General features: G+C 41.8%; 1 gene segment (V, D, J or C); it reads right to left on the minus strand.

Moving 5' to 3' along the window:
* Positions 1 to 3,808: 3,808 nt before the first annotated feature.
* LOC100959065 overlaps positions 3,809 to 12,968 on the minus strand; it is a 12,059-nt gene continuing 2,899 nt past the window's right edge. The window contains 1 exon segment of the V gene segment in view: positions 3,809 to 3,933. Coding sequence covers positions 3,809 to 3,933 — 125 coding nt within the window.

Raw genomic sequence — 12,968 nt, forward strand, 5'->3', positions numbered from 1 at the left:
AGCCAATCTGTACATTCTTAATTCACTTTTTTAACATTAAATGTACTTTATTGTGTTTTCTGACATTTATTTTAGAAATAAATTAATAAGCTAATTAATAATAAGTAGAAATTATGGACTCAGAGTACCAGGGTCTGTTTCCATCATTTTCCTTATAAGCACTGGTACTTTGAGCAAGCTAAGATCTGAGAACCTCTGGTTCTCATCTACAGGGGAGTAATGTGGGGATAATGGCACTAAATCATTAAATACTTAGTGTAGTAGTTAACACCAAGTAAGTGGCAGCTGGCAATAATGATGGTGTCTCTGTTGTTACTGTTATTAGTAGTATTATTTCCTTAGATTCTCCCTTCTCTTTCTTGTTCTCTCTCTCTCTCTCTCTCTCTCCCCATCCCAACTCCCAGTTCTCTGCCTTCAAAAATACCTCCTCTAAGGAAGATATTCAAGACCAAGTTAAGTATGAATTTCTTTGTAGCCATACCCTAGAAATGTCATTTTAGAACAAATTCAATGATTGTGGGGGGTTGTGTTGTCAAGAAAGAAAGTTTTCAGAGGACTAAAGTCCCTTGAAGGACTTATAAGTGCTGTTAAATGTTCCCAGAAATAGACCCTGCCCCTCTGAACAGATCACAGTGAGTGCAGCTGCTGAAACCTTGTACCCTCACTACAAAACCACCCTAGGTTGAGGCGCAGGAAGTGGGTGAGGAAACGTATAGTCCTGTTGTCCCACTGTAATCAGCTGGACACCTGTTTTTACCGTGATTTTCTGATGTGTGGTACAATATTTTGGGCTCGTTTCTTAAAAAGTTGGATGCTCAGAAGTGCCAGTAACCATGTAAACTTCCCTTAGCTGAAATTCATATTGCTAAGCCCATACATGGACCAGCATGATGTTGGTTCATGAGACCCCCTGGGAGAGTTGGGAGAGGTGACTGACTGAATCCTGAGGGGTCATCTTAATTATTAAGAGCCTCCTTGGAGGAGTCCTCACTTGGGAAGTATTTGCTTTTAACCTTGGCCCATTTCAAAAGGACCAGTTATAGTTTCCCAGAACAATTCATCTCTAGTCCTTCAGTTTGTTTCTTCTAAGGACTCATCATCTGTCAAAACTAATAGTTGATATTGCTGAGTTGCCAATCTCTGCTTGCAGAGTGACCTTCAGATGTAACTCTTGGAGAATGCCCCTGTTGTGATTTCTACTCTTTCAGGGCATTCTTGATGATGACAGGAATGTGACTTCAGTCCAGGATGAATCTCTGACAAATATTAAGTCAACAATGTGTCTCCAAACCCAGAAACAATTCAGATACAGATGGGGACAAGGAGATTAATGGGGAATTGTAACCTTATTTTGACATGAATAGATGAATAGATGCATATATAAACATGAGCAGTTATCAGTGTATCAAATATATTGCCTGTGCACCTATACGTGTAAAACAAACACATATGCACATTTCCACAAGTGATGTAAATATGGCTCCTTTTGCTCAGATGTTTTCATGTTTAATTTCTTATTGTTTCTATTAATGAGTTATTAAACATCATAGTAAAGCCATATTTTAATTAGATACATTAATTTACATGAATAGATGTGGAAATAGAATATTGGTCAACATTTTTCCATAATTAATTTTTAAGCAAGCACTCAAAACTCAGTGGTTTATAACACTAAGCATGTATTTTCATGTTCCTATATTTTCATGGTGGTGATTTGGTTAATGCAGACAGGGCTCAGCTGGATGGCTCTGCTGCAGGCCACTGAGCTTATCTCCAGTCTAAACATTGTGTGATCTGGTGCCAAGGCTGAAGGGCAGTGAGTATTCAGGACACAACATTCTCATGATAAGTACAGGAGTGAACAAAATCCCCAAACCAAGCTTCACTAGCAAATATTTAATTATGCTGTTGAGAATTAATAATGATTTTCATCTTTTATAATCTGAAAATGCTGTGAAAGTTAAATTTTCATTAATTAGAAAGTAAAGATGGGTATGTTTTCTCAACAGGTGGTTTCACACGGAAATTTTCTTGAAGGCCTCATTGGTGGAGAAAAAATCTCTTTACCAGAAGTAAATGTCTCTTAAAATGTAGCTTAAAACCTCATACAGGGCTGTGCATGGTGATTCACGCCCATAATCCTAACACTCTGGGAGGCCAAGGATGGAAGATTGCTTGAGTTCAGGAGTTTGAGTTCAGCCTGAACATAAGGAGACCCTATCTCTACAAAAGTAGAAAAATTAGATGGGTGTTGTGGAGGGCACCTGTAGTCCCAGCTATGTGGAAGTCTCAGGCAGAAGGATCACTTGAGCCGAACAGTTTGAGGTTGCTGTGAGTTAGGCTGACAACAGGCACTCTCTCTCATGCAAAGAGTGAAACTCTGTATCAAAAAAAAAAGGTAAAAATAAAAAATAAATAAACCTCGTAATGAACAGCTATTACCATCTTAAAATGGGGACTGCTGTTCATTCCATCTAATGTGGTTCTGCAGCTTCCACCTGTGAAGTGACTCAGTGATGCTCATGATGCTGGTGAGTTCTGGACAAATTTTGAGTAGGGAGAAAAATAACATTTGACTTGTTTTATTAGCACTTTCGTCAAGAAATGTTTTTCAGGCAATTTCCTTATTTTTCTCTTGACTCTATGTTTTGGCGAAGTTTTCTTGCATGATCCAAACATGATGAAAATGTGTGAAAGTGAATTCAGATGTATTGGGGGCCGTTCAGTAAATGTTATAAGTTTATGAGTTGGGGAAACAGTGATCATATTTGACAATGTATTGTTAACTCACCATCATCACCACCATCACGTGTAGAACCTGCCCAAGAATTTCCCTTCACTCTCAGTTTTCCTGCAGAGGTTGCTCAGTGAGGGACCCTCCCATGATATTTGGAAATCAGAAGATGATTCAGCACTATAGACTGACTCCTACAAGCAGACACATGGACTGAGGGAAGGACTGGAGACTCAACTCATGTGGTGCTATTGGCACTCTCACCCCCTAGACAGGTCTAAGGACCCTGTGGTCAGGCACCTTCAGGAAAGATGCACTCTGGCTTCTGGATAAGCACAGGGAACCCCCGCCCCATTTCTTGCATTTGCATATGGAAATATAATACCCTCTGGCCTTTGAAAGATTATAGTTTGGTCACTAACTCCACATATTGAAAAAAGGCATTCCCGGCTCGGCGCCTGTAGCTCAACCGGCTAAGGCGCCAGCCATGTACACCTAAGGTGGCGGGTTCAAATCCAGCCTGGACCCGCGAAACAATGACGGCTGCAACCAAAAAATAGCCGGGCGTTGTGGCGGGTGCCTGTGGTCCCAGCTACTTGGGAGGTGGAGACAGGAGACTCGCTTGAACCCAGGAGTTGGAGGTTGCTGTGAGCTGTAATGCCACGGCACTCTACCCAGTCTACCCAGGGGGACAGCTTGAGGCTCTGTCTCAAAAAAAAAAAAAAAAGAAAGAAAGAAAAGAAAAAAGGCATTCCCACTTAGAACACCTAGAGCATATTCTCCTTTGTTATATGAACCCCAAGTCTGCTATAACCAGACTCCGTAGGTATACTGGCAGCCCGCCCTTTCTTAACTCAGGACAATCACTGCCATGTCAGTGCTGCTAGGGCTGAAGAGGTGGAGAGAGACTTAGGGAGCAGAGGAACCTCCTGGGCCCTTTTACTGAAACCTCCTAGTGACCTTTAGAGTGTGGCTGCCTCTGAGAAATACTCTCAGATGGAGCAGATGGAGGCACCAGGAGGAGCAGCTGGGGCAGCCCAGCCTCACACACCTGCTCCTTTGGGGAGGTTTATGTTATGACTTGTAACACTGTGGGAGGAAAACTGTTCCACTGATCACAGTAATAAGTTGCAAAATCTTCAGCCTGCAGGCCACTGATGGTGAGGGTGAAATCTGTCCCAGACCCACTGCCACTGAACCTTGATGGGACCCCAGATTACAAAGTGGATGCCCTATAGATCAGGAGCCTAGGAGATTTCCCTGGTTTCTGCTGATACCAGGTTACATAATTACTAACGCTCTGACTGGCCCGGCAAGTGATAGTGACTGTGTCTCCCAGAGCTGCAGACAGGGAGGATGGAGACTGGGTCATCTGGATGGCACAGCTGGCACCTAAGATTAGAAACACAAAATATAAATATACAAATAATAAATCAATTTTTAAGAGGCCTTTCTTGATGATCCAGGCATGACTGACCACACTGACTGAGTAAATCCCTGGTGTTCTCCCTCCTTACCTGGGAGCCAGAGCAGCAGGAGCCCCAGGAGCTGAGTTTGGGCCCTCATGTCCATACTAAGTTGTGACTGGGACTTATTCTTGACAGGGTATGACCAGCCTATTTATAAGTCTTCATGTCAGTGGCCTGACCTCTGGGAACATGCAAATCTGCACAGCTGCAAAGATGACTTATCTCAATAACTCAGCATAGACCAGTGACTCCATGTCCTGAGACTAATGAGGGTGGCACACATTTGTCTTCAGAGAATGTATTTCTCTCTGTATCCCACAGGACAGAATCAGTCTACTCTCCTGCAAATAGAGTGCCGTTTTTCTCTACTCATGAGAATGAATTCTTATCATACTTCATGACTTCATTTTCTCGCTAGCTATCCATCTAAGACAGGGCCTTTTGGAAAGACACATATCCCCAAACTATAAGAGATTATAGAAGTTCAGCATATTTGATACTTGCAAATACTATTGAGTAGAGAAGCTTCCTCTCTGCTCCGATTCCCTGGAGGCCCTGTTGTAGAAAATCATTTTACCTAGAAATATTAAAGGGCATAAGCGATAGATACATGATAGATGATAGAAGGATAGATCATAGATAGAAAAAATTGCATACAAATAAGAAAAAAAAGGAAAATGTAATCAGTAAAATAGTACCATGATTTGCAGGAAAGAGTCCAGCCACTAGGTCCAAGACTAACCTGTCATCTCCAGATGTGATTTTTGCCCTCCATTTCTGAATTTCTTTCCCACTTCTTCCACCTACGCCTGCCAACATTAGCAATTTTCTCCCTCCTCATCTGAAACGTCTCAGCTGCTTTCTAGCTTTGTGTGCCATCACACATTTCCAGGCTAGATGTTTGCTGAGCTCCTCGGATTACTATTCATATCTTCCATCCCTCCTAACCCAACCTATCACCTTCAAAAGTGAGGTGTTCTCTAGAGTAAGTGCTCATCTTCACCCTTGCTTTGCTTCATGAACCTGCATACTCCCACATCACCAATGTCTTCCAGTTCACAAGGCAAAGCAGCTCTTAATGGTGGCTGAGTTTAGGGCTTTGATCAAACAAGTTCAGGAAGAAACCAAGCAACAAGGTGAAGGGAAGCTGGGGTAGTGCGTGAGTGTTATATCCCTTACATAATACACAAAGAATCCTTGTGTGAGGTGGAGCAGAGAAGCCAACTGAAACTGCATTGGGGGTGACCCCACATGGGCACTCAGGGTACAGGGACACCCTCCTCCTCTTAGAGCAGGATGTCATAGTTGGGGCAAAATGAGCAGGTATTCACATGTGGGGAGGTACCTAGTGCTAGTGTCACCAACAAGAATTGGTGAGGAAAGCATCCACGCAAAGGGTCCAAGTTCACTGTGGCCAGGTAGGGCCATGAGAACTGACACAAGTGTATGGAGTATGTGGGGAAGGGATTTGCAATGGGAGTGTAGGAGGTAAGGACAGGAGGAGAAGTTCTTGCACAGAGGGGTTGATGGAGTAAGTAAGTATATTAAGGACCATCATAGTCAAGGTTTTCAATATTGTAGAAAAGATAAAAATATTAAAAAGGAAAATATTAAGATAAATTCTGTGAATGTGGATTATAATTAGAGATACTGAGTTAAGTCTTAGATTTTCCATAATTCCAGATTAAAATGTATATAAATTTGATGATCAACAGGCAGATGGATAGATAGATAGGTAGAAAAATACACAAACATTTTCCCTTATACAATAACAGACCAGGCTCAGAGAACCACTTTCATGCCCAAATCTTTGTTTTTCAAATACCAATCTCCATCCAAATGGACCAGCAATCCTTGGAGAAATGGATGATTTCAGGTCTAGAATAAGAAAAATATAAGATGAACCTGGATCATCTTGTGCCAGAAACTAAGGAAGTGCTCAAAGAGTGATAGGTAAGAGCAACAAGAATTGGGAGCCAGCTTGAATGGGGATCCCAATGGACAAAGGTGTGCAATTACAGAAATATAAAATGTGAAAATAAATTTTAAAAAGCTAGCATATTCATCTTAGCCCATTTGTACAGGACACGTGATACTAGGTAATTGATTTTTTTTTTTTTAATGAAAGGTATTTTCCAAATTCTTGAGGCTAAATTCCAATGTCATAGTGCAAGCACCCTTCAAGAGCTTTCTTGCTGTATCAGACCATAGTGGAAGGTGGGATGGTGAAGGAGGGTGATCAAGAACAAGTGGGCTTCAGTTACCCAGTAAGCTCCCTGAGCTCATCACTAGGACTACAACCTTGCCAAAGTCCATCTGTGCTACTGATGGCTCTGTCTTCCTCCCTCCTGCTGGGAGGAAAGGAGGGGGAAATGTTGTCTCCAAAATATGGGAAGATTGTAAAATTAAAATTAACAAATTTATTTTGGCTCAGCACCCACAGCACAGTGGTTACAGCACCAAGGCTGGTGGGTTCCAACCCAGCCCAGGTCAGCTAAGCAACAATGATAACTGCAACAGAAAAATGGCCAGGCATTGTGGTGGGTGCCTGTAGTTTCAGCTACTTAGGAGTCTGAGGCAGAAGAATAGTTTGAGCCCAGGAGTTTGAGGTTGCTGTGAGCTGTGACACCACAGCACTCTACCGAGGGTCACAAGGTAAAACTCTGTCTCAAAAAAAAAAAATTATTTCAATGTATACAAAATGTAAATTATATCATCTCCTTTAATGGTTACCTTTTGCTTTCATAAACATTTCATTACATTTGAAAAAAATAAAAAGAACAAGTGGGCTTAACTCACTTTTATACCAAACTCATTCGTACAATAATGACAACTCTTAAGATCTCACCCTGCAAAACTGTTGTACTGGGAATTAAGGTTTCAACATAAGAAACTTGTGGGACACATTCAAACCATATTGTTTTACCCTGGAATCCAAATGTATGCCCTTCTCCCATGTAAATACATTCATTCAATCCCAGCAGCCCCTGAAGTCTTAACTCAGCACAACAAAAGTCCAAAAAGTCTCATCTAAATCACGTAAGGGAGAGACTCAAGGCTCTCATTCATCCCAAAGCAAATTCATCTCCAGCTGTGAGTCTATGAAAACAACAAGTCATATCCTTCCAAAATACAGGCAGATCTCTGTCTCCATGAATTCCGCATCAGTGGAGTCAACCTACCACAGATATAAAATACAGTATTTGTGGAATGCAGGGGAAGCTGCTTATACGGAGGACTGAGTTTTTGTATCCACCGATTTTGCAGGGTTGGCTGTGGTACCTGAGCATCTGGTATTCAAGGAGGGTCCTGGAACCATTTTCTTATAGATACAGAGGGAGGATTTTATAATGATGAGGCAGACTTAGGGTTGACATTCCTCTTCCAAAAGGAAAAACAGGTACGGAGAAAAGCATAACTAGTCTTCAGTAAGTCCAAAACCCCACAGGAAACACATCATTAAGTATTAAGTATTACTAATCTCCTTTGACTCCATGTAATTCATCTTGGACAATTTTGAACAGGGATTGGTCCCGAAGGCCTCAGGCAGCCCACTCCAGGGACTTTAGTGGGCTCAGTCCACCCAGCAGCCTCATGGGTTGGAGTCTTCAGCCTGCTTCCTTCCCAGACTGGAGCTGCATGCTGGTAGCCCTATGGCTCTATGATCTCAGAGGCTGCCTCACTCCCACAGAACCACTATGCATTGGCTTAGTGGGGAGTCTCTGTGGTGCCTCTATCCCTGAGACAATTGTGTCTGTGCCCTCAGAATGTCAGAGATATTTGTTGAAATCTAGGTGGAGGGCTCCAGGGCCCCACAGCTCTTGTATTCTGCATACCTGCAGAGTTACCGTGATGTGGACACTGTCAATGTTTATACCTATTACCTCCCAGAGCAGTGGGTCAAGGTGTACCTGGCCCCAGTTGAGCTATGGCTGGGGCTGCCAATGGGTGCTGCATTGGAATTAGGGGAGTAGTGCCAAGATGACACAGAGCAGTAAGAGCTGAGACTCTGTAGCCACCTCTCTGGGAGCCTTTCCTTCAAGCTCTAGCTTGCCTTCAAAATCTCTGAAATTATTTTGGGTCCATTTTCCCATTTCCTTAATAAATAGAATCTCGTTTTCTTCTATCCATGTTAATCTCTTTAGCAAATATTGCTTGACCACACCTTTAATGTTTTCTCCTGAACATGATTTTTAATTCTTTATATTACAAGGCTGAGAGTTTTTCAGATGTTTCCATTTTGCTTTCATTTCAACTATAAAGTCCATCCTTAAGGTATATTTTCTCTCCTCTTACTGCAACTGGCCAAAGATTTCATGCAGCACCTTGGACATGTTGCTATATAGATTTTTTTGCTTTCAGATATCCTAGTTCATCATTTTTATATTCTGCCTGCCAAAAATCCCTGGGACATGAACTTAATTCTGCCAAATTCTTTACATCTTTGTAATAAGGATGGCCTGTACACCAGTTTCCAATACTTTGATCTTTGGTTCCGTCTGAAATCATTTCATAATGGTCTTTACCGTCAATATTTCATGAACGTTCTGATGATGACCATCTAAGTAATCTTTAAGAAGTTCCCCCCTTTCTGCCCTTTCCTCTCTTCTAACCTCTCAGCATAATTATCCTTAATGCTCTGTTCATATATAGCAGTCCAGATGTTGCTAACTTGTTTTTCTGAATTATTCCATTCTACCCATACATTACCCTATTCCAAAGTCATTTTCACATCTACAGATATGTGTTATAGCAAAAGTCCCACTTCTCAGAACAAATTTTCTGTCTTAGTTATTTCCGTGCAAATAACTAATAACAGCATACATGAGACTAGGTGATTTATAAACAAATAAATGTATATTGCCCTGTTCTGGAGGATAGAAGTCCAACATCAAGTTGCCAGCATCTAGCAAAGGCCTTCTACCTGTGTCATCCATAGAGGAAGACAAGAGGGCATGAGACAAAAAGAATGGGAGGAGCCCACTTTGATAACAAACTTACTCCAAAAATAACGGCATTAATGCAGTTGTGGGGGCAGAGCCTTCATGATCTAATCACCTGTTTAAGGTCCTACCTCTCCACACTGTTGCACACTGTTGGGGTGAAGTTGGCGACATAGGAACCTTGGATGGTACTCTGAAATGGCAGCAATACTGTAACTTATTGAAGAAGATATTAATTTGGAAAAGGTATTCATAAAAATCAAATTACTCCACCAATTCTCATAAATTTCAAACAGTAAGAGTAAATTCATAGAGTGGAGGTCTGTCAGACACCACCTTCATCATGGAATCACATGAACATCATCAATCGTGGAACACATGGAAATCATGCACCACTGCATCAGATGCAGCAGCACTTCAGGATATCCCAGCCAAATGGCATTAGCATTACCTAATCATGGAGAAAAGTCAACCCAACCCAAACTGATGGATTCTACAAAATAACTGGAGTGTGTATAATCTTGAAAGGTGTTGAGATCATGAAACACAAGGAAGGATTAGAGATCTGTTCCACAGTGAAGGATATAAAGACACAGTCCTATAAAGACAACAAACACATTTGGCTAGGTTATTTTTTAACCAAAGAAATTATTGGGACAATTGTCAAAAGTTAAAATGTACCAGGGGACCATATGGAGTGATATATTAATGATTATTTTCTGACTCCACAGTATACTAGGGTTATGTAGGAAAATGTCTTATTTTTAGGGCATGGATAGTGAAGCCATGAGACCATGAGTTCATCAACTTACTCTAAATAGCTCAAAGGAACAAGTAGTATGCTCTACTGTACTCATATCCTTTCATACTATGTGAAAATATTTCAAATTTTGAATAAAAATCTGTTTGTATTAAAATATTTTGTAATAGCTTCAAACCACCCTAGTTAACATTATAGGATTAAACAATTTACTTCAGATGCACAAACTTAACACTATGTTTCCTCAAAGATGTGGAATTGAAAGAAAAATTACTACCCAATGCTATAGGTCTCATAAGTACCCACTTGGTAAGTGGACTACAACTTATTCTTGGTTTGAGGACCTCCATATTTTAACCTCTTGACTGATTTCCCAAAGCTCATCAGCAAGAAAGCTCTAACTAGTGATTCCAGTTCTGATTACAAAAAAAATGTTACTATTTCTTCTTCCAACCAAACATGATGGCCCTGGAATTGGAGCCCAGATTACGATAAACCTAACCCTCTGGACTATCCCAGAACCCACAAGTATCAACTGTCTCCAAAGTAAAATGAAGGGCAATAACACAGCATCTAGTGAATTGTTCTGGGTTTCAGAGAAGACAGAGAGGAGGGAGGATGAGGATGGAGACAACGCCAGCCTTGCTATGAGTGTGACAAGGCCACTTAAGTAACTACTGGATGATAAAGGAACCCTTTGAAAACTGATAGAGCATGTTGGCTTGAGGCCTCCAATCTTGTATTTCACGTGGAAAATCAGAGTGTTTCGTTAATCAGCTCTCAACTAGAATCACATGATACCCTAAAATAGACTCTCTTGCTCTGGGGCCCAAGTGTTGGCCCTTCACTTTGCTGTCCTCCAGTCATTCGCAGAGAGATTGCACCAACACAGCCAATTTTTCTTCCTCTGCATCAGAATGTGAGGGGCTGGGACCTGAAATTTCAAATTCAAATGTTCTAGGTCTAATATCTAGAGCAGTGTTTTTCAACCTTTTTTTTTTTTTTAATCTTACTTGAACTTATAGTTAAACTATCAAGGCACACTTAAATCATGTTGATCAAAAAGGAGTCAAAAAAAAAAAAAGGATATACTTACCGTGATTTAAACTTCTTTAGTAAATAATTCATTCAATGAGCTTTAAGAATTTTCACAGCACACCTGAAATCCTCTCCTGGGCACACGAGTGTGCTGTGGCACACAGGTATAAAATCACTGATCTCAGGAATAATTTGGCATCTTCCCTGGGCCCTCTCTCACGAGTTTGCCTAAACAACAGTTGTTCTTGTCCTAACTAAAAGATGTGGCCTAGGGGCTATTGCCAGGAGATAGGATGGCATTAAGGTACACTAATGCATCAGCATATGTGTGCAAGAGACCTTTCATGTTAGGGGACAGAGCAAGAGAAGAAGGAACAGCAGCAGTGCCCAGATTGTGAGACCAGGATGAGGACTGTTGTCCCTGCACTATCAGGTTCTGATGCAGAACCCTAAGGGGGAAGAAATCTCTACACTCGGATTTATGCCTCCATATGTCCACCTGTCACCAAAGTAGACTGGCGTGGTCTACTTCCTCTATTAACTGAAACTTGGCATAAAATATATGAAGCCATTATTTTCAACTCATTGGACATTAGAAATAAAAGTCAGTGATCCCTGAGAGTATGAAACCAGAAGAAGTGAGATTTAAATGGATCCACCTTACACTCTGAGGAGAGTTTCCAGAACATTGTGCAAGGAAAGGAAATCCAGAAGAAGCCAGGAAGTATCCCTGAGCTGAGGAGGAAGAGCTGCAAGTCCCGAAAGGGGAAGACAGAACCCCAGGAGAGAGCTCTGCTGAGAGAGAACCCAGGACATCCACAGAAGGCCTCCCTCAGCATTCCACAGAGTAGGGATTAGCACAGGCACGCGGAGAACCTACCAAGGCTGAAGCAGGAACAGCTGAGAGATTTAAGGCCCAATTCTTCAGTCTCCTCTTTAGTGCCCAGAGACAGAGAAGCTGGTGAGAGCCCAGTGGCTCCATCTGAGCTTATGTAGCTTGTAGTTTTGATGACATAGAGGACTGTTCATGGTGCCTCCTCTGGCAGGTCCACCTGGAGAACGTTGCAATCAGCAACAAAAAAGGAGAGTGAGATAAGCTCTCAGTGTGGACTGGGCATTGTTATTGGCTGAAGGTCAAGTCCACTAAGCATAAAGCGAATCATGGTGGGGTGTTAAATGGCTCACATGTTGTTGGGCAGCCTTAGAAGTAAGCTCTAGGCAACCACTCTGGAAACAATTCTGAGAATTGCACTGCTGATGCAGGCTGTGGAAGGAGGCCCTGCTGCCTGCCACTGTCACTACTCCCCAGAAGGACAGAGTCCCTGCCACCTGTCAGCAGAGATCTCTTGGTCGAAAGCCCCCCCACCCCTGTTCTGTTTCCACCTCCATTTCAGTCACTTTCACACTCATCTATTTTCATGGTGCAAGAGGCCATTTCTACCCCATCCACCCTTGTGCATTTCCATTACTAATACATACTTCCCCACACTTGAACACCCATTTATGAAACCATCAAGAGCAATGCATTACCACCTCACATACTGCAGTCTTTTCCCTCGCACAGAGCAGCCCACTCACTCCACCCAAATGATAGGGAAGCCCACATCCCTTCAGTCCCGCATCGACCTGCCCTCTTGGGTCACAAGTTTAACCTAAGGCCTAAATGACATGGTGACCAGAAAACAATTCTTTAGAAAATGTTAAAGAAAATGGAAAGCATAGAAAGAAAATTATTTAAGTAAATGTGTGCCGTGTCCTGTGGTGTACGCACATCTCTTAATATTCCTCCACCCTCTAGGTTCACACAGCTCTTTGTGTAAGTTAGGGTCTGGAAAGGCTGAACTACATTTCCATGGCACCCTGATACATGTGTTTTCTTACATACATGTGTTTTGTATGAGTGTCTGTTGTACGTGTGTACACATATACATGGTCATATAACTTTGTTTAGACATGACTGTATATATGAGTGTAATGCCAGTGTTCTAATTTGTTCAGACTGAAGAGAAACTCAGGCACAGAGG

Source organism: Otolemur garnettii, unplaced genomic scaffold (assembly GCF_000181295.1).
Source record: "Otolemur garnettii isolate 467f Iridium unplaced genomic scaffold, OtoGar3 scaffold00148, whole genome shotgun sequence".
In the NCBI taxonomy this organism is placed as follows: domain Eukaryota; kingdom Metazoa; phylum Chordata; class Mammalia; order Primates; family Galagidae; genus Otolemur; species Otolemur garnettii.